The sequence below is a fragment of the Heloderma suspectum genome, chromosome 2 (assembly GCF_057233095.1).
Source record: "Heloderma suspectum isolate Gila_16-S chromosome 2, 16-S_ref, whole genome shotgun sequence".
NCBI classification, from domain to species: domain Eukaryota; kingdom Metazoa; phylum Chordata; class Lepidosauria; order Squamata; family Helodermatidae; genus Heloderma; species Heloderma suspectum.
The window spans coordinates 190,119,393-190,142,375 of NC_139459.1; the positions used below are offsets into that span (position 1 = coordinate 190,119,393).

Genomic DNA, 22,983 nt, shown 5'->3' on the forward strand with positions numbered 1-22,983 from the left:
TGCCTGACAAGTGGACGTTTGCCTGTGTTATGAAAAGCTGCATTTTTAGCATAGCTTCGTCCACAAAGCTGCAGTTTTAGCTTTTCCTTCCCCTGCAGTCAGTCTCCTTCCTCCCACACCCTGAGCTATCTAACATTCCCCAGAGGAGTCATTCTCTTACATCTACCACCATATCTGAGAGCTGAGCTGCAAGCTCATAATTTTCTCCTGCTTTCATGGCATTTCAAGTCGTGCTAGAAGAATGACAGGCTTTTTGAAATTGGCCCGCGGGCATTTTTCAGGTCCGATTCCTTGAGCAGCAAAAGACAATGCTGGAGACCAAATGGAGACTCCTACAGGAGCAGAAGACCACACGGAGCAACATTGCACCCATCTTTGAGGCCTACATCAGCAACCTGCGCAAGCAGCTAGACGGCCTGCTGAATGACAAGGGACGCCTGGAGGGAGAACTGAAGAACATGCAGGATCTTGTTGAGGATTTCAAGCACAAGTAATGTATTTGTAACGGTTTTTGCAGAGACTGGGAGATTGAGGTGGCCTCTTCACAAGGCATCTATTCTCAGGTTCCTCTTTAAAGGAACCACTCTCTAAATCAGGAAACTCTTAAGGCAGGCCCAGTGGCCAAATCCAGCTCTCTAGGATTTCTCAAAAGGCCACACTCTTTCCCCTAGCCCAACCCTCTTTCCCCAGGCAACTGTCCATTTGGTGGCTTCCTGGCTTTTGTGCAATCCCCTCCTGCCCTGCACCTTTTGGCCTTCAGCCCTACCCACCACTGGAATGCGGCCCCTGAAATGGAATTCAGTCCCTGGGCCAAAAGAAATTCTGCAGCCCTGTCTAAAGACTGCACACTATGCATGTTTATTTGAGAGTAAATCCCATTGATTTCAGTGAGGCTGACTCCCACACAAGTGTGAGCAGAATTGAAAACTGGCAGTGTGAACCTATGAATGTGTGCTCCAAAGTAGGTCTCACTGAGTTCAGTAGGGCTTCCTTCCAGGTGAGAGTGCACAGAATTTCAGCCTTCGATTATCTGCATGCTATTCAGTGTGAGGGTTTGCGGCATCTTCCAGTGCATGCGGGAGACACATCAGCATGGTAAGGAAGAACTGCATCAGAGCCAGCTAGGATAAGGATGCCATAAAAGCAACACAGATAACAAGAGGTCTGCTGCTAAGGTGCTTCTGCTTTTCAGGGTTCCCAGGTAGTACACCCAAGTTCTGGTAGCCAGGCAGTGGCCAAACATATCTTTTACTGGTCTCCCAGCTGTCTGCATGGATGTCAGAAGTCGGTCTGCAGGCAAGGCATGGAGAGGCCCAACCTGAGCACTGATGTGCTATTTTGCAGATAGGGTTGGCACAATGTGGCCATGGAAAACCACACACCACCTTGTTGTCCATAATTATCCCTGGGCCTGTTCCCCATCTCTCTGGTTATGTGACAGAGCATGACCTCCATGCGTACGAAGTGTCCATGCGTACGAAGTGTCCATGCGGACACATCTTTTGCTTAAGGTAAGGATCCAAAATAAATATTAATGGATGGAGGACTTAAAGATATGAAAGGCAACAATGAGTGGGATCTAAAGCAGAATGGGTTTGCTTAAGCCATGTCAGGCTATTTCAGCATCTTTACCAGTCAATGATTCCAGGATTTTTTGGATGAAGTAATGACAATTTAACTGGTATAAAACCTATATACATTTGCAGTCTAGAAAGATTTATACGATCTGAAGAGAAACCAGAGTAGGGAAGAGAAAGGGAAGAAGGCAATAGGTTTTGATAAAAGGATAGCTTCTATAATGCAGGGATCAATCTGTGGTTGATGGGTCTGCTTTATTCAATATTTTTGTAAGTGACTTTGAGGAAGGCAGTAGTTGAGAAGAACTGGGCAATTCATATACTAGAATAGTGGACGCTGAATGCCATGCATGTGGGGACTGTTTTCGTTATCAACTGGAAATGCTGGAGGAAGGGCAAGCCCTTGGGGTCTGCTGGTTGATCGTGAGATGTCTAGGGTCCACCAATGTGATATGATTGCACAGAAGGTGAATGTGGTTCCTGGATGCATTAGGTTAAGCACTTCTGCCGGGGGCATTGAAGCACTGGTGCTTATGCCCATTTTGGTCACCTCTGATCCAGAAAGATGAATTCTGTGGGTGTGGCGCAGCCCTTTCTGGGAAGTACCATTTCAGATTGCAGGTGGGGGACGGAATCACACGTTTGAATGCTCCTTCCCACTCCCCAACATACATATTAACAACTCTCTATTCACGGAATGTAATCATAGCTAAAACCCTTCTGCCTGATATGCTGCCTTTCCTTTGGCAGAAGAGGGAATTCCAGCAAGCGTACAGTGCTTCGAGGGCAGGGTTCAGCTGCCATTAATTTCCTGATGTCTCTCACCTCTAGAGGTGCAGCAGCCCTGATACTGGAAGGTTGCTTACCTCTGCCCTAAGACAGTGTGTGTGTGTGTGTGTGTGTGTGTGTGTGTGTGTGTGTGTGTTGGGATTGGGTGGGTGGGGGCGGATGTTTTGCCTTCCCTTGCAGCCTGTGCCCTTATGAGCCTTCTGAGGCTCTGTCCCCATGGCACACTGTGGTTTGGAACATAAGAAAGGTTGTGCTGGAGCAGAAAAAAGGCCTATCTAGTCCGGTGTTCTGCTCTCACAGTGTCCAACTAGATGAATATGGGCATGTCCCACAAGCAGGACATGAGAGCAATAGGACGCCCCCGCCCATGTTCTGCAGCAAGTGGTACTGAGCGAGAGGTAGTCTTTGTTATCGGTGCAGTAATGGATCCACGGAGTATGCCCCACAGTTAAAGCACAGGGCTGGCCTTGACAGCCACTTGCCCTCTTTTTAACTTAGATTATTTATTTATTACATTGTTTGCTCCCATTACTCCAAGGCGCTCAGGGCAGCGTATGTCACACACACCTTTATTTTGTCCCCTCAGCAACCCTGTGAGGTAGGCTGAGAGAAAGAGAGAGAGAGAGAGAGAGAGACCAAGGAAGGATTTTGACCCAGATCTCCCCAGACCAAGTCCAACCTTCTCACTACTACACCACCACACTGATTCTACAGAACTTGGAACTTGTTTCACAAACTGAGTGACCTTCAGCTGTAGTCGTAAATTATTATTATATTGTATGATTATATTTATTTATACCCCGCCTTTCGCCCAGTAAATTGCATTTCAGCTGTCAGGTTTTTACTACATTCCCATCAGCCAGTTTCATGTGCGTGCTTACAAAGCCGTGTGTGCACATACTATGTACCCCTACAATTGAGATTAGCTCCTTTGTGTGCTCGATTCAAAGAGTATGCCGGGGAGCGAAAGGTCTTTTTCTCCCCCTTTCTCTTGGCAAACGACGGCCAAGAAGGGGGTGGGGGGGGATTAAACACTTTATCTATCGACGGCCCTGCATTTCACAAAGGCACGCACCTGCTGTTATTAAAAAGAATTCCATGGAGACAAGAGGAGCAACAGTTAGTGGTTGATCCAGTACAAGAGGTCGCTTTGCCTCCCAGGGAAAGTCTAGTAGAGACCAGCTTCTCAGCAGCCCCCCCCCCCCCCCCGGCCACTCGCCACACCCGTAGTATTATACCAGTTGGCAAGCCAGCTCAGCTCAGACAGGAATGGAAAGCAAACAGTACCGATAAACCCCCAGGGTGTGTCCTCATAGAGGAGAAAAGTCAATAACTAGTAATCCTTCTCCAGGTGCAGCAAAATTATGCATAGCAGGGATAACTGGGGGGGAGGGGGGCAGCCCTGAGTAGGGCTTAGTTAGGGTTGCTATATTATTTACCATTTCAATTGCATTTTTTAAATAGGCACCAATGCCTTACAATCGAAGGGCGTTTTCCTGCATTTCAACAAGGGTATATCTATACTGCATATTTAAACAGGCCTTTCCTCAGAAAACCTTGGGAATTATAGCTTTGTGGGAGGGGTGCGAGTAAAGATCTCTAATAGAGATAATTTTCAGCATCTGCACCGAACAAAAATCCCCAAGAATCTTTGAGTGGGGAGCAGTGGTGTAGTGGAGTCGGGGCTCACAGGGACACGGCGCTGTGACTTTAGTTTATTAGCAGGGATGCTGACATCACCTGCCCTCCCCCTCCCCAGAATCCTCTGTCCCTTCTGAGCTTAGCTGCAGGCCTCACAGGTGGGGAGAAAATTAATTTCCCCACCAGCAATGTATTGTTCCCTCTTGTCATGCATAGTATTTTGGTGCGGCTTGGTCTTGAATGAGCAATTAAACCCCATTAGTTTTACAAAAGGCCTGCCTCTGGTGGAGAAGAAAACTGCTAGAACAGTCTGCATGTCTTGGGGGTGTAGCTACAGGGATGGTCATGACAAGCATCTGCACGTGAACCTTTACCACTACACCACCCGTGGGGAGGGGGAAGAGCCACGACAGTTCCCACGATAGGAGGAGACACTCATATTTCTCATGTCAAGTACAAATGCCATTAATATGGGAGGCCATTCAGAACAGAAATAACATTTACATATTTTTGTATGCTGATTTAAAACAAAGATGATTAAGACTGAGTGTCAAAATAATTTTAACCATGTTCATCCTCTCAGTGAGGTTGGGGGGGAGGGTGTTTATTGTTGTAGTCAAATGAGCAGGATTGCATAAAATGTGTATATCCCAATGTATATGTATACGTGCAAATGTAGAAATATTATTACTACAGTTTAAATAGAAATGTGATACATCTCCCCATAGTGAGGATTACTGCAACCAGGTGACCTGTGTGCCTTGCTCAGCCTGCTGTCTGTGTGCCGTCTGTGGGCAGCTTCAAGGTACAGAACCCTTCGTATGGTTACTTACTTTTAAACCATACTTAGACTGGGCAGCCCTTCAAAGAGAGGACTGTCCTCTGGCAACTCTCCAAATAGAGGACTATCTTCTCCAAAGTAGGAGACATGGCCACCCTAGCACTGTTTTACAGATAGAGGGCTGAGGCCTAGTAGATTAGGTGGTAAACTTGTGTCTTGGTGGTACTGCAAGAGAGAGTGTACTTGATGGAATGTTCCTCTGTGTGTGTGTGTGTGTGTTGCGGGGGGGGACGGGGACGGACCTATGCATAAGGATGGGGATGTCTCATGTCAGGGAGGAAGGGTTGGCTAGAATTTAATTTTCTGTGTGTATGGCTTTAAGGAGGTGGGTTTTATGGGGCATTCAATCATGTGAGCCCCACCTGCAGTCTGAAGTGGTATAGTCCAGGAACTAGTACAGTTTCTGGAAAACCAAGACTGAGGAGTAGTTCCTTTGGGAGATTACATGGATCCCAGGCAGTCTATGGCTGAGTTTGGATTTGAGCCTAGAAGAGCAAATACATATTTTACTATATTTTTGTATCTTGCCCTTCCTCCAAGAAACTCAAGGCAGCTTGCATCGTCTCCCATTCCCCCCACCCACATTTTATCCTGTGAGGTAGATTAGGCTGGGAGATAGTGCCTGGGCCAAGATCACTCTGTGAGTTTCATGCCTTAGTGGGGATTTGAACCCAGGTCTCCCTGGTCCTAGTCTGTGACACACGCTATACCTGTGTCTGCTCACTGTTTAGAATCCCCCAGTTTACTGACTTTTGCTCTGAAAGCGTGTGTGTGTGTGTGTGTGTAAATATAACATTTTGCTATTCTTTAACCAGAGTTTATCAGTATGACAAATTGATTAAAGGCGATTCAGGTTTAATTTAATGTGTGGCACTTCCAATGCATCAGATCAAATATATAACACACATATATGCAGCATATAACTAAGGAATTAAGCATTTAGAAGAAATTCCTAAAACATGTATTTGTTTTACAGATGGGCAACACTGAGGCTGAGTTCAGAGGACGCTCAGTGAATCCAGTTCCTTTTTCTACCCCACTTTTAAAAGTGCAAAGCAAAGTTCCCCAACCTCGTGCTCTCCAGATGTTTGGGTGGCTACACCTCCCAGCATATCCAGCCAGCAGGCTCATTGGACGTGCTGACTGGGGATGATGGGAGTTGAAGTCCAACACATCTGGAGAGGCCACCAGATTGGGGAAGGCTAGAGTAACGTCCATCCTTTTTAGTACCTGGCCATTCCAATCATGTGGATGTTTGTTTGGGAGAACTGGAGGGCCAATTTAAATGCGACAGTAGCCACACAGAAAAGCAATTCATTGTGGAAGTGATGCACCATGTTTCAATGAATTCCTATGTGCGAGCCAATGCATGTGAAGCCACTGTCAGTCTGTGGCCCTAGAGGATGATGTTCCAGTGTGCAGATGTTGCTGTCAAGCTTACATGGTGCTTTTGGGAAAGTCACTATCTCTCAGCCTAGGCTATGCCATAGAGCAGGTGTAGGCAACTTGGTGCCCTCCAGAAGTTTTGACTAGAACTCCCATAATCCCTGGCCATTGGCCCTGCTGACTGGGGCTGAAGGGAGTTGAAGCTGAACACATCTGGAGGGCACCTGGTTGTCTACCCCTGCCGTAGAGTGAGGCTAAAATGGAATTACTACACATATGTCTAGGCATGGGCAAATGAGTGATGTTCAAGATTGCTATGATTCTCCAAACAGTGTGTAGTTGCTCGTCTCGTGCCTGATTCCAGTTTGAAGTTGTGGTCGCTGCTCGCTCTGCGCGAACAGGAAAGTTGTGCCAATTGACAAGCGGTCGAATGTGAAAACTGAGCAAATTTCCTAATTTGCGCAACTTTCCTCCATAGACTGAAGTGGGGCTTTCAGTCTGCAAAGGAAATTTGCGTCACTTGGGAAAGTTGCACAAAATCAAACTGAGAAAGTTGTACAAGTCAAATGCAAGCACATGTCTGGCAATTTGCAAACATTTTTTTTGGCAGAAATGCGCTTGTGATTGCGTTCAGGGATTCAGACAGTGCATGCTTACATAGTTTGCAAGCAAAATGAAATTCGCATACATCCCTACCTGCTCTCAGCTCATTTGAGGAAGGGAAAGGTACGAGTGTCTTTCTTTTCTTTTTAAACCAGTACTCACAGTATCTGTGACCTTTGCTGACAGCCCAGGAGTCTAGATTAGATAATGATGACAGTCACAATTTGTCGATATTAAAAGCAGAAGGACTAACACAAAGAAATCATAATGACTGAAATAAGGGCAAAGTCCATTTAAAATAGCTAGTGTAAATGATACAGAGGAAGTAGTGCCCTTAATTGCACTGTCTTTGCTCATAGCCCTTTGAACCCGTTTTTGCCCACCAACATCCTTGTTCAAGGACATTGGCAGACTGTGAGAAAAGTGGAACAGCCCAGCAAATGTGGTTTTGGCAGCACTGAAGCAAGAGAAAAAGAATGCTCTATATTTTGCCTTTTTGGTTTGTACTGGTAAATACTGAAGCTGAGATCCATTACACCCATTGGTCTTGATGCTTAGGACTGTTGCCAAACCAGTTATCCATCATAAGAATGAAGAGAGAGGAACAGTGACTTCCTTTTCTTTGAAACAGTATCACATTCTTGGCTCTCATGTAGGTGAACACGATCAACTCTGTTCCTCAGATCCTTCTAAGCAGGGTGGTTGCCTAATTAGGTATCATCCATTTTGCAATGTGTGCACTGCTGGGCTTGTTGTCACTGTAGCCTTTGGGTAGCTTTCTTTTTTGGTTCGAGAACTCAAGGTGAGGGGTCGATGTTCCTAAATACAGCAGCATTATTTCCCCCAAATATTTTCTCCTTGCTAAAAAGTTACACCAGTGATCAGGAAACTAGGGCATCTAATTCTTGTGAAGACAGATTTTTCCAGGCTATTGCTCATTACTCTTTCCAGCTGACCAGCTTGCTATTCCATCTGGTACTGGTTACCATGCATCTTTCCCCTTTCTGTAAAATTAATCTAGCTGTAAAAAAATCCACTGCATCTGTTTGGAAACTAGTGACTTTGGGCATTTCTACACCAGCCTAAAATCCTGCATTTAAAACGGGGCTTTCTGCTTCTGTTTTAAATGCAGGATCACAATTGACTCCACATGCACCTCCTTCCTCCCTCCTTCTCCCCGTATCTGAGTCTTCCATTATATTTCACTGATCTCGCTCCTCTTCTTGCTGCTTTTCCTCTTTTCACAGAGGAAACTGGAGCAGAACACAACGGGGTAATTTGATAGCTCATTAACTGCGATCTATTTAAAAACAGAACAAAGGGCATTTAGTGCAAGAGATGCCTGGGATGATCACTGCATCATGTGAAGAGCCTGCAAACGTCCATGAAGGAGCAATCTCAATCGCAGGATAAAAGCTCTGTGTGATGAAGCCCTATATTGAGGGTACAGTCCTATGCATATTTAGACAGAAAAATGTCCTAAAACTGGCTGGGACATGCTGGGAGTTGTAGGATGTTTTTCTGTCTACACATGCATAGGACTGCGCCTTTAGAATCCTCAGCTACAACTTGAATGTGGAATTTTTGCTCCTGAAAATGAAAATCCCAAATATCTGTTGCATTTCTCTTTGGTAAAGTTGCTTAACATGTGCAGGTAGGCAGATTTTTAATAGAATGAACACGGACTCAGTTGAATGACCTTGGCATCCAACCTCAACTAAATAACAAAAACTGGATTAGAATCTAACACACAGGATACCGTATTCATGTTACTTAGTGAAGGCAATCAGTATCTAGCTAGCTCATATGCCTTTATTTGATTTGTGCTACAATCCTATACAGTCCTAACTGGGAGTAAGCCCCCTTGAACTCATCGGCGCTTACTTCAGAACAGACATGCACAGCTAGATCTTAAAATCTTTACTCACAGCTTAATTATTACCTTCCAGGACTTCAGAATCGTGTATGAAGAATGATTTGAAAAGATATGAACAGGAAAAAACTAAATGAAGGAAAATGGATGGGTATTGAAAGCAGGGAGAACCATAATTAATGCTGTTGATTTCCTAGATATCATATTTTCACTCTGAGGTTATGTGCCATGATTTTATGATTAACTACTTTTAAATGATCAGTTTCATTCTCTTTCACCAACAGATACGAAGATGAAATCAATAAGCGCACATCAGCAGAGAATGACTTTGTTGTGCTCAAGAAGGTGAGAATAGCTAACTTTTCTTAGGGCCTCTGCATTCACACAGTCATGTAGCGATCATGCATGTTCTGTCTCCCAGAGTCCCAGCCCGTGGCCAGCCGGTCAATGGCTGCACTCAAGATTCTAGTATGGCAAGATTTTTTGATAGTATTTCTGCAGCACTATAGGCTGAGTTGCCATGTGAACAGGCTCTGCCAGACTTGGTCAAACAATTGGAACAGATTGGATTAGATTTTGATATTGTCATTTTAAAGTGGCCAGCACTATGAAAGTTTCATTCTGGGGAATTTTCCAAATTCCCAAATTGATTCTGATGGAGTGTTAATTATGCAAACTGCAGTGCAGAATTTTGGATATATATATATTTTCCGTGTGAAGTCTGGTCTACACGAACAGGAAAAGAGGTAGTAAAACTGTTTTTAGACTGCATCACTTTAGACTGCAGATGAAGGGTCACATAATTGGATGTTCGCCCATATTTTATTTTTTAAAACACTCTCTACACATGAAGAATTAGAAGTCAGGGATAAACATTCTAGACTTACCTCCCCTCTGATATGTTAGTTTTCTAAAGGCATGGATTTCCCCCCATGGGAAGCAATCATTCATGGAGCCTTGCCACACAGTATGAAGTGGTACAGTCCCTGAACAGTTTTTCCCCCATCCCATTTGCCATTTGTATGAACTCTACTCATACTCAGTAAAGATTCCGAAAGGAAAATCCTCATAAAGAATAGGCTTACTTTTTATGGAGTATGTGGGAGATGGGCAGATCAGAGGATTGTTATTCAGTTACCAAGTGTGCTGCAACCTTTGACTTCCACTGGAGGAGAGACGCTCAACACTTTTGAAAATCAGCTTTATTTAAAAGAAATATTTAAAAAAACCTATTCAGTAGCTCCGATGCAATTAATCACACTGAGCATTACACATACTTCCTTATCATTTGGGTTGGGCAGCCAAAGCAAGGTGCCCATTGTGCAGGCATGGGCTTTCTGTTCACTTATTTACAAAACAAACAGACAGGACAGAACAGAACAGAAGGATAAAAGACATACAGAAAGGAGAGGTGACTTACCCAAGGTCAAACAGGTCACGGGCAATGTTGGGAAGGGACTAAGGGCCAAATGTGTGCAGTGATGACTGTGTTTTTTCTTTAATTAATTACCAGCGTGGCAACATGATTGTCATCGAGACCATCACCTCTGAGGAGAGGAGGTTTATCTCTTCCCTCCCCAGACACATTTGGGATGAAAATGCCTCCCCACTACCACCCTCTTCATGGCTATGAGGCTTAGGAAAAATAGTTCCCAATGGCCTAACAGGACCTTTTTCTCCTAGCCACATGCATGGGGCAGGGGGATTTTTGTGCTGACAGTGGCTGGAGAAAGAAGGTATAACTTCATCTCCTTGCACACTGCAGTCTTGGTAGGATTCTCACACACACGCCTATGATAAATTCAAGAAAAAAAATGCAGTCGGAGCTGTACACTACACATTTAGTGCAATGTTTCGCTTGACCCTAAGTCACAAGGGCAATTTCATTTTAGGAACATGTCACAATTGTTTTCATTGTTTGGGGATTAACTCTTGGAATGTGGAAGTGGGATTCTCCATCGGTTGCACATGGTGGCAATCTTCTCCCCTCCCTCTTATTTCTCATTCCTATGACATTATTTGGTGCCTGTATTCTGCTTTTTTAGGATGTTGATGCTTCCTACATGAATAAGGTGGAGCTGGAGGCCAAGGTGGATGAACTGACTGATGAGATAAACTTCTTGAGAATGTTATATGAAAATGTAAGTAAACTTCTCCATGCCTGCTGTCTCGTCTTTAGTGCAGGGATATTGAACCTTTTTCAGCCCGAAGGTCAAAGTCTGTTTCAGGGAAGCTGTCAATTCCAGTGGTGGGTGGGGCTGAAGGCAAAAGGGGCAGGGCCTCAAATACTAGCATATTGTGTCTTAAAGTTCTTAGTGCCAGTAATTAAGCTTTAGGAGAGGCATTTCAGCCTTTTGGAATGAAGAAAAAACTGCAGAAAAGCTGGAAACCCACCGAATGATTGGTGGTTAGACGAAAGAGGTTGAGGTCTGGAGAACAGGGCGTGGCCATCTGGGGAACCTTGGAAGGCCAGGCTGGGACAGCAGGTGGGTTGGATTGGGACCCTGGGTCTGAGGTTCTGCACCCCTGCTTTAGTGTAAGAAGATAAGCAAGGTGGTGCATGTAAAGAATTTGCATAAATATTTACATGTCAACTGTTAGCATGTCCCTCTAAAATTTCTGTCTTGCAAATGTATCATGGTAAAGCCCCTCCCCTGAAGCTCCTGAACCCACCCCCTGAAAATAGCTGAAATGGTTCTTCCACTATTGCAGCTTGTGAATAGGAACATAGGAAGCTGCCTTATACTGGGTCAGACCATGGGTCCATCTAGCTCAGTACTGCCTACACTGACTGGCAGCAATGGCTATCCAGGGTTTCAGGCAGGGGTCTGCTCCAGCCCAGCCCTTCCTGGAGATGCCATGGATGTAGTGACAGCCACCACTTTGGATGGCTTTAAAGGGGGAATGGACAAATTCCTGGAGGAGAAGGCTATCAATAGCTACTAGTCCTGATTGCTATGTGCTACCTCCAGTATCAGAGGCAGTATGCCTCTGATACTGCCCAGTAAACCAGTTGCTGGGGAACATGGGCAGAAGGGTGCTGTTGCACTCATGTCCTGCTTGTGGGTTTCCCACGGGCAGCTGGTTGACCACTCTGTGAGCAGAATGCTGGACTAGATGGACCCTTGGTCTGACCCAGCAGGGATCTTCTTCTGTTCTTGTGTTCTTATGAATCTGGGAGCTTCTGCATACAAAGCATGCATTCTATGTCTGAACTATGTTCCTTTCCGAAATGAGGGATGGGGGCATTTTTGACTAGCTCTATTTAAAATATTCACATGTGATGCTTAATCATAGTTAAAGAAAACAAACCATGGTTAACAGTTACATTTGCATAAAGTCTTTAAGGGCACTAGTCTTCTCCATATTACTAAATATTGCACAAACGATTTCATGGCTTGTAATTACTGAAGAGGACACATCAATGCCATGGGTGGGTGAATGGATTTACTTGCCGAAATTTTCAACAGAAGTTTTGTTTTTTTTTAGTATAGCAGAACAGATGTTTAGACTTAGATCATTCAGATGCAACTCAAGTCTGGCTAGGTCCTGTTTCATAGTGTACTAAGGATAATGGTTAATTCCTCCCTTTGGTTAGGTAGACCAATGTGTCATTTGCATGAGGCTGCACGAAGGATTAAGATAAAGAGGCTTTTGTGAGAAGCATCACTTTGCTCCACATGAGAATGGGACAACCTCAAGCAGTTCCATTGGACAATCCAGTTCCCATATAAGTTGCCTCAAATAAATTTTAGTTCAAGCTTGCAAAGCCACTGAATGCAAATGATGATTGTATATCCTCTGTGATGAAAACTACAAGCAGTGAAGCTATATGCTTCTAATCATGTGTGTTTAGTTTTCATTGCATTCCCATCCCTTTGATTCATAGCCTCTACTAGGCCATTTGCCAGCCTCGGCCTTAGCACTGTAAAATGTGCAAATGCCTCCCTGGTTAACTAAGGTTTTGTAGTGAAGACCCTAAGCTCTTGCAAAGTAGATCCGGTTGGTTGCCTCATGTGATTCTTGTGTGCAATAGATGAGAGTCACAAGGAGTTTACAAATGCTGCTGGTTTAATGAGTTAATATTGATTTCTTGTGGCAGGATGAGCTCAGTATTGGCCATGTTTCAGGAGGAAAAATTACTCCAAGCCTGTACCAGTCGATCATTGTTACTAATGCTGGGGCTTCAGTGGGGCATATGTCCCCATTATTCTCTGTACGGGGAAAATCACGTGCAGATAAGGCCACAAAATGGGTTGATCTTCTGCATGTGATGACCACCATTTTAAGCCTCTTCAAGATGCTCTGTTTGGGCAGCCACGTGGTGAACTGTGTGCATGCATAGCGCACCACCTGGATTAGACAATGCCCACTGCAGAAACGCCCCCCCCCCCAGTTTGTGTGTTGATGTGATAAAAAGTGGCACTGCAGCATAGACACGAGTTACAGTTTGAGGGGAAGGCTCCAAGCTCTTAGCCTATGGAAATCTCACCCCATGAAATGGAAGCCCACGTCCATTTGAGCAAAAGCTTCACCTACAGATAGAAGGATGCCTTTCCCACAAAAGCCCTGCTAAGTATTGACGTTTGGGCAGTGAGATGCCCACATAAATAGGCATTCTATAATCCATTGGTTTTTTTAAAAAAATTGAGCCAAAAATAAGTGATCACCATTTCTCCCTTCCCAACACACATTTTTAGTATGTTTGTGATGTGTGTTGAAAGATGCAGTTTGTTCATATCCTATATATTTAAGGGTTGGTTCCAGATTCTGCTCCAGCTGAAATCAGGGATAGACTAGAATGGGGACCCAGGTCTGCTCCAGACATAATTCTGCCCCAGTAGGAACCTAGGTTAAACTGGAGCAGATCTGGGACCAACTGCAAACCAATAAGTATCTTTTCCAATAGTAGTGTGTAAGGCAAATTTTCATGGGACTTGGAGACATCCCTGAATCATCCCAAACCTTGCTTTGCGAACGCAGAGGTCTCTGGCCTGGCAAGGAGTGAGTGATGTCACCCAGTGGCCACTTGCCCAGGGTGGTCACTTCCATACTGCCAGAAAAGTGGAAATGTATCACTAAAAAGGAAGCCAAAGAGGACACTGATTTGTAAAAATCAAACAAAACTATATACTCATATCATATGTATGCACATTTACAATTAATTACTATAATTAAGTAGACATATAATACATCTCACCATAGTGAGGAAGGCTGTGACCAGGTGAGCTGTGTGCCTGCTCATCAGTCCAGGTGCTCACTGCTGATGGGCAACTTCAAGGCCCCTCCTTGCTGTCCCTTCTTAGAATTCATAAGAACAGAAGAAGAGCCCTGCTGGATCAGACCAAGGGTCCACCTAGTCCAGCATTCTATTCACACAGTGGCCAACCAGCTGTCGAACGGGAACCCACAAGCAGGACAAGCAGTTCTTTATCTTGAAACTGGACTTGGACTGGACACAACCTTTCAAATAGATGACACCTTTGAACAGAGAGCTGCCATGTGATCGCCCTTCAAGTAGAAGAGTTTCGTCTGTAAAGTAGACACATGGCCACCCATACTCTTGCTACAAAGGAGGCTTTGGAGCATGGGTGGAAAGGGTTGGTGCAATTTGGTTTAATGGCCCCAGGTCTGTAACCAATAGGGATGTCAGAGAATTCCGCCACGGATCTCGGTGAGGCTGAATACCAGTGCATTTGGCCCCCCGAAATCTGTGGCGGAACAAAGCCCCACGCCCCCACGCCCTGCGAAAGTCGCGCGAAACAGAGCACTTACCTGCTGCCATTCGCACTGCTTTGCGAATGGCGGCCGCATCTGCGGCTGCCATTCGCTTCTTCATTATATCCATGATAAGCTATGTAAATACTTACTTAGCCTATCACGGCTAATGCAGGGACACCATTTGCATCCCTGCGGAGGCCATGATAGGCTACGTAAGTATTTATGTAGCCTATCATGGCAAAGAAAAAAAAAAAGGAATGCAAATGGCAGTGGCTACGGTGGCTGCCATTTGTGTTCCCTTTTTTTTGCCGTGATAGGCTATGTAAATATTTACATAGCCTATCACAGCAAAATGCAGGGACGCAAATGGTGGCGGCTACGGCTGCCGTCAGTTGCGTCCCTGTGCAGGCTGCCCAGCGGCCAGATGTCCGGCTGCGGGCGGCCCCGGCCAGCGGCTCTGTGGAGTCACCATGGAGTGGAGCCGGTCAGAGAGAATTTCGGGGGGAGGGATGGAGCGCCTCCCCCCCACTGCAAATGTCACCCTTCAAAAAGGTAAACGACTTTCGTACATCCCTAGTAACCAAGACACCTGTAGTTTTAGAGGGGCCTAGAGATCCATAATGCTTTGCTTTGGTTCATTATTAAGTGCAATTTCCTTGCTAGTGGGCCTCTTGGCTTGTGAGATGAGTCAAAGGTCGATATCGTCGCCTCAGCACATTCCATGCTAATGAGCTACCATTTATCTTATCAGGGCCTAGGAAGTGTCTGAGAAGAGGAGCTCTGTTTGTGCTAAGCTACAGGTGTCTATGCTGGGAAAGTTCTGATTGTTTCCCCTCTGTACATGGGGCTGTTAGCCTTTGCTGGGAAAGTTGTGGATGAACGCAAAGTAACGCTTGCTGCTGTCATGCTGCCTCACTGCTAACATGTATGGTATAAGACCCATTGTACCCCATGGCTCTGGGTTCAGAGAAGCTGTCTGATCCAACCATTGGGTACGCCTGTGTGCTGTAAGTACTCGATAAAGGCTCCTTGTAAGCAAACCTGGATCTGGCTTATCACTATCTCAGCACCTCCAAACCTTAGCAGCCCATGGCCAGGGCAATACACTTGGGTGTATCCAGAATTTTGTTGGAGTTGAATGATCTGCTCCAAACTTTCTGGAGCAGAACCATTTCCTATTATCATATAGTTTTGGTCATGATCTCAGTTTCTAATAAACACACACAAAACTGCAACTCATATAAAAGAGTAAGTTGCATTGACCCTTGAAAGGGACATGCAGAACCCCATAAACATCAGGGTCAGTAATCTCCCCTCCCACTTTCTGCCAAGCTGATCATTGTCTGCCCATGGCATGTAATTCTTTGGCTCCTACCCATGATATACTCTCTCACTCAGAAAAAACAACAACACATTTTAATCAGCTGTCAGCATGACAGAAGGAATGACAGGTCAAGACCCCAGTGGGAAAATGTTCTCATATATGTTTCACACATATCCTCACCTCCCTGCCCCTCTCCCCCTGGTATCTGATCATTAAACTGGCACTTGGTTGGATCAGAAATCTTGGCATCAAGACCTAAAGCAGGCTAACTCACTCCTCACTTCATCCCTAAACTGTGATGTTGCTATACACTCTGATTCTTCCTGACCTGAAGAAAATGTGGATGTCTGTTTAATTCTCCAGGAACTACATGAGCTGCAGAACCAGATCTCTGATACTTCTGTTATCCTTCAAATGGACAATAACCGAAACCTGGACTTGGACAGCATCATTGCTGAGGTCAAAGCTCAATATGAGGAGATTGCCAACAAGAGCAGGATCGAGGCAGAAAGTTGGTACCAAAGCAAGGTGAGATATGGTGGAAAATGAATGATGATGATGATGATGAACATTTATATACCACCATATCTGCTAAAAAGCCATCAAAGTGGTGTACAACTTATACAGGAATAACTGGCTGGGAATACAAATTTTATCTCTTTATAATGACCATGGCCAATTATGGACTTTACTAATGAGGTCCCATGACATTTCAGATGTTTGCATTCCCTACTGCTAGGTATTCTGCCTTTCTTGAGGAACTGTGTTATCCACAAATGAATCCCCAAGGATGATCATTATGGGTACCTTTTATTGCCTTCAGAACTCCCATAACTGGAAGGGTGTAGCTCCTAGCTCTTTGATCACCCCTGAGTAGAAGCCATTCTGACATCACCATTAATTTAACCACTTGTTCTTTTCCCTCTTCTGTGTTGCTTTATTGCATGATGGCTGTCGACTGAAGTACTCAGGATGCTTCACGCTAATAAGCAAACAGATGAACATACATATGTAATGATGAAGCTTTGCAGACAGGGTGGAGTTATTTTTGTAATACCCTCTTAGTATTCACCCCCACACACTTTCACAAACACCCCCCACCCTTACACTCTCATGTTCTATGCACCTACCCCTCAGCTCACTCATCTCTCCCCACACCCCAACTCACACACGCACAAACTCACCCCCCTCCCCCAGTCAGACACACATGTATTGCTTCACTCCGCACTATGCTCCCTTCTTTCCAGCACCAGGAAGGGTGTGGGATAGCTAGACATAATCTAAAGTAAAAAAAGAAGAAGGAAAGATCAAGGTCAGCTACTACAGATGTACAATGAACATAATGTGTAGTTTGACCTGTAAGTATCAAGGGGATATACAGAAAGGGGCTGTTCTCAATTACTTCTGTTGTGTCCTGTTGGACAAAGTCTGTGATTTGATTTGAAACATTGTCAGACTGAGAGTGAAAACCTGTTGCTCTGTTCCCAGGATACTGGGGTCACCTCTGACAGGGGTCAAGATTAGCTCCTATTCCAAATCTTGTCCCTGAGTCCACGCCTTACTTCCTCTCATGTAATTGAATGGCTGCCATTCTCTCCTGGGGGAAAGTAAAGTAAGAATGGCTACCATTCACTCCTAGGGGGGAAAGCACTTGGCTGCAATGAAGTCAAAAACCTGCATGCCTTCCCTGGTGCTGGTGGGTGGCCCTGCCTCCAGAGACAGGCACCCATGGTGGGGAAGAGAAACTGCTTGGTCCGCAGCCTATAATAAAAGCTTCCTTTGCACACACCCCACATGCTCCTTCAACATCTTTTGTGTGTGTTGTTGTGTTCATCATAGTACGAGGCCCTCCAGTTTGAGGCTGGGAAGCATGGAGATGACCTGCGCAGCACGAAGAATGAGATTGCAGAGATTAACCGCACAATTCAGAGGCTGCAGGCCGAGATTGAAAATGTGAAAAATCAGGTGAGTGGGAGGAAAGAACCCGTCCTACTGTTTTTTCTGTAGGGCATGCACTGAGTTTAGGGAATATATGAGTGGTGATGGGGTGTCCAAATGGGCCCCACTTCCTACATCTCTTGCAATTTAATGCCCATAGCTTCTATCTGAACACCCATTATTTAATGCCCATAGCTTCTATCTTAACACCCATTATTTAATGCCCATAGCTTCTGTCCTAACTCCCATTATTTCATGCCCATAGCTTCTATCTTAACTCCCATTATTTCATGCCCATAGCTTCTGTCCTAACTCCCATTATTTCATGCCCATAGCTTCTATCTTAACTCCCATTATTTAATGCCCATAGCTTCTATCTTAATGCCCATTATTTAATGCCCATAGCTTCTATCTTAACTCCCATTATTTCATGCCCATCGCTTCTATCTTAACTCCCATTAGTGCACCAAATTGTTAATTACCATGGACCAAATTTACCTGCATGGTTTCATCTGAACCTTTTAAAAAGTCCATTGCAATGCTCTCCAGAAAAGTGCAGGCTGGGATTCTATTCCAAACCTGGCTGAAGGGAAGGACCTTTGGCATGAGAGCAGAGAGATGGAACTGATGAGCTCAACCTTCCTCTAAGTCATCTGAGACTGATGGGAGTTCCCATCTTTTGCCAGCTCTGCCTTCTTTCTAGATGAAAATTTCCCCATCCATGCCTACATGTTTAATGAGGGGCTAATGACAGCTTTGGGAGGGGTGATATTGATAAAGATCAGGGACGTGGTGTGGGGAGAAAAGGATAAATGCCCTTTCCCCCGCCAGTCTCAAAGGGAATTGGAGCCACTTGCACCTGCTTTAAAATAAACAATTAAAGAGTTGGGCAGTCTGATCACAGAACTCCCGCATCGCATCTGTTTTGGCCCTCAGGAACTACATTGTTCATGACAGTTCAGGCCAGGATATTTTCTACCCTTTGTTTTTGTCCCCTGGCAAGCGTTGGCAGTTTGCTGAGAGAACATTATGTCAAAAGAGAGAGGGGTTGGGGGGTGGGAACCAATTGTGCTGATGGGTGCCCGCAAAGACTGGATATTTTTCATGATGAATTAACTGGAAAGCTTGCACAAAAGCAGAGAGAGAAGCCATTGTGCATCCCCCAGTGTTTGTTTGCCTTGAGGGCAGGGCGGCTTCAGCAAACATCCCCATTGAAGCAAGGCAAACAGTGTGACCCAGGGAAGCTCACCTCTGAATAATGAATGGGAGCTCTGAAACCCAGCTGTTCAGCAAGATGCCTTTCTTCTGTAGTATTTGCACTGCACCCTTGCATTGCACTAGTGTAGTACTGATAACAGAGTGATAGGAGCATGAGAAATAGGTTACTCGTTGACATTTACGGCAAATGGCCTGTAATCTTTGCCTCATATGATATGAGCAGCTATCGGTAGTAAGCAGTTGCAGGCTCAGCACTGATGGAGCGCAAAGGAGAAGTGGGTGGAAGTCCCCCAAACAAACCCAATACGTACACACACACATGCTTTTCCTGAATTATTACTGTTTATTGCCCACTACTATATATGAAGCCACTTCATACCGAGTCAAAGAACTGGTCCATCTAGGCCAGTATTGTCTGCTCTGTTGGTCTCGAGCAGAGAAAATAGTTCTCATCATCTGCTCCGGGGCAGGGGTTTTTCCAGGCCTACCTGGAGATGCCGGGGATTGACCCTGGGACATTTTGCATGCAAAGCAGGTGCTTTGCCACTCCTCTGTGGTCCCTCCCTCCCTCCCTTACATCTGAAATGAGCTTTTATAGAGTCAGGCCATCTTGGCCAATATTTTCTACTCTGCCTGGCCAGTGGCTTGCTGAGATCTCAGGAAGACACGTTCCCCAGCCTTCCATCCCCAGATCCTTTCACTTGGAATTGCCAAGGGCTGGACTTCCTGTATGCATTGCGAGTGCTCTGCCATTGAGCTATGGCCTCCTTCCCTTCCCCCACTTGTTTCCCCTCAGCTCTTGGCATAGAGGAGGATGGGAATGAAACAAACTCTAATCTCAATTCCAGTTTTGACATTAAAAGTATAATATCAATTCCAGTTTGGAAGTATAATGTCAATTACGATGAGAAAAGTATAATGAGAAAAGTGTAGTTTGGAAGCATAGTTTGGAAGTATACTTTGGAAGCTCTGGCAAAGGAGATTGCTACCTTGCCGTGGTGCTGGAGCTTGAGCACCTCAATGACACCATGAGCTAAACCGTGAAGGGACACCCAAGACGGGAAGGTCATGGCAGAGAGGTCAGACGAAATATGATCCCTGGTGAACGTAACGGCAACCCATCCCAGTATTCTTGCTGTGAAAACTAAATGGATCGGTACAACCAGAGATATGTCGGTATACCATTGGAAGATGGGACTCCCAGGTCAGAAGATAGTCAAAACAGACTCGACCTTGGGGGAGCTGGGAGTGGCGACAGCCTGACAGGAAGCTCTGGCGTGGGCTGGTCCATGAAGTCATGAAGAGCCGGAAGCGACTGAACGAATAAACAACAACATAGTTTGGAATTACAATGACAAAGTATAATGTGAATTCCAGTTTTTGTCATGACTTCTAAGAAGATGTTGAGGAATTCCTGTTCTACTACCTAGGCTGAGCCTGTTCTGCACATGCAGGAAAATAAGGTGATAGAATGGACTGTAACATTTCAGACAGCTAGAGAGCGCAGGACAGGAAGGCCTGGCGTGCTATGGTCCATGGGGTCACGAAGAGTCGGACATGACTGAACGACTGAACAACAACAACAACACAATGGGTGGTGGTGGACGGTGGATTTTAAAACTCTGGTTCAAGACTCTCTGTAAACAGAGAGCAGTACAGTATGCGAAGGGTTGGGCTAGAACTTTTCTCCCTGATGTAGTAGTTTTCTCTTTGCAGGGAGGGATCTAAAAAAAATTGTCAGGGATCATTCCAAAGTGGTGCAGTCCTTTCTGCAACCTCAGCATTCCACCACCCTGTTCTGCTTCAACTTCATGAGTCCCAAGTTATCTTGATTAGCTGTTCTAACTAATTTGGTCATATTGTCACGTTGATGAGCGCAATTGGGAAAGTAGTGAAATATAAAGACAGATGCAACCTTCTCTACCTTCTATTTACCAGAAGCTCTTTAAACAAGTAGCTCATTATCATAATATGGTAAAACCATTTGAGATGGCAAGGAGGGGGTCACATGACTGAATACTTTCGCCATAACTGTTTTTTTTTTAAGCTCTCTCTTCTCCTAGAAAACTAAGTGACAGGGAGAATGGTTCTAGCCTAGTCTTCTCCCTGACGTACTGATTTTCATCATGTAGGGACTCTTCCCCCAGCCATCCCACAAATTTAGAGAGATGAATAGATACAACTTCTGAATGATCCTGTATCTTGTCTTTCAAGCGGACCAAGCTGGAAGCAGCCATTGCTGAAGCAGAGGGCCGTGGGGATATGGCTATCAAAGATGCCAGGTTAAAGCTAAATGACTTGGAGACCGCCCTCAACAAAGCCAAGCAAGAGATGGCCCGTCAGCTGCGGGAGTACCAGGAGCTGATGAATGTCAAGCTGGGCCTGGATATCGAGATCGCCACCTACAGGAAGCTGCTGGAAGGAGAGGAGAGCCGGTGAGTGCCAGATGCAAAGCTGCAATCATTACACCTCTGTAGTAGGGCTGAAATGTTTAATCCAGGGAAAGGCAACTTGGTGCCCTCCCATAACTTCTGACCATTGGCCATGCTGACTGAGGCTTATGGGATTTGGTCCAAAACATTTGGAGGGCAACCGTGTTTTTGTTTAGGTTTAAACCAATTAAAGAGGTGTCCCCAGACAGCAGATTTTATTATGCAATTTTAAAAATAGGTACTTACAAAAACTTCACGTGACAAGCGCTATCTTAGGACAAACGTTTCCCCTTTTGTCTCGCATGGCCTCTTCTAAGAGGATGCCTGCTATAGCCCATGCATGTGTCATCTAAAAATAAAGCAAGTGTGCTTCTTGCTTCAGAATTATTGTTTTTACCAATATGCAAATTTGACCAGTTAATTGACAAACTGATATTGGTTAAGTGGTTGAAATTTCTTGAATCAGGTGACAGGCTTACTCTTTACCCACTAATTATTAACTGACAGTGGTCTAAGTAGTTAGAGGGGGGCATAACCTTCTGCAGGCCCTGATGGACGTCATCTTGTAGCTCAGGTGCAGAACCTCAGACCTGGGGGCCAAACCTGGCCCTCCAGTGTTCCCCAAAAGGCTCTACTCTCTTCACTCCTGAATCATTCAGTGGTTTCCTGGCCTTTGTGTAGTTTTTTACCCATTCTAAACTATTGAAATGCCTCTGCCCTGGAATGCGGTCCCTGAGAGCTTCTCCAAAATGAAATTTGGCCCTTGGACTGAATGAGGTTCTCCATGCCCCCCAGTTGTAGCTCCACTCCTCCCATAACAATCCTGGCACAATCCCCTCCCATCTGTGGCCATGCCCTCTTGTTAAGGGATATACAATATGTGTGTGTGTGTGTGTATGTGTATATATATATATATATATATATATATATGAAAAATGCACCTGTGCATGCACAGAGAGTGGCTTTCCCTCACTAGTGCACTTTATCTGTACACACTTAGAACTAAAGAGTAGGACTTCCTCTCAGGGCAAATGTCAGGGCTCTAATACAGGCATGAGTCCTGACTCCTCCCTTCTTAAAAAGTAAGCACTGCCCATGAGCCATGGATGATTGGCTGGAGGGGGTGGCTGCAGAGGCACCCTTGGAGCTACAGTAGCAATTGCTGTTGTAGTCAAGAGATTTTTTTCTAAGAATCTTTCTAAGAAGAGATTCTTAGATCTTTCTTTTTATTCAAATGTCCATACTGTTGTGATAAACCGATTTCCACCATATTGAATGTGATAACTTTATTATTTGTCAATTCAATCAGAACATGTAGACATCTGCATGAAAAGTAGGCAACATCCATGCTGTCCAGCCAGCCTTGAGCCCCCTCCCATCTTAAAAACACCTCTGGGGTCCTTGACACTGCCCCCACCTCTCTTGACAGCATTTGGAGAACACAAAACACAATCCACATTTTAAAAAATGAAGTTATGAAGTATATTGGTTATCGTGGTATTCTTGTACCACCGCTAAACAAGCCTAGGGATGTCAGAGGAATCCGGCTGGATGGGGGGGGGGAGCTCGATGAGCTTTTATTGGCTCAGCCCCCCCCCCCCCGGACTCTATTCCATCTTTGGCCGGCTGGCAGAATTTCT

General features: G+C 45.0%; 1 protein-coding gene across 1 annotated transcript in view; it reads left to right on the plus strand.

Annotated features, from left to right (window-relative positions):
* The window catches only part of LOC146353619 (keratin, type II cytoskeletal cochleal-like), a 28,006-nt gene that overhangs the window by 2,405 nt on the left and 2,618 nt on the right, over positions 1 to 22,983 (plus strand). Inside the window, exons 2-7 of the mRNA XM_084836888.1 lie at positions 282 to 490; positions 8,995 to 9,055; positions 10,756 to 10,851; positions 16,119 to 16,283; positions 17,595 to 17,720; positions 21,126 to 21,346. Coding sequence (XP_084693014.1) covers positions 282 to 490; positions 8,995 to 9,055; positions 10,756 to 10,851; positions 16,119 to 16,283; positions 17,595 to 17,720; positions 21,126 to 21,346 — 878 coding nt within the window. The remainder of the gene's footprint in view (positions 1 to 281; positions 491 to 8,994; positions 9,056 to 10,755; positions 10,852 to 16,118; positions 16,284 to 17,594; positions 17,721 to 21,125; positions 21,347 to 22,983) is intronic.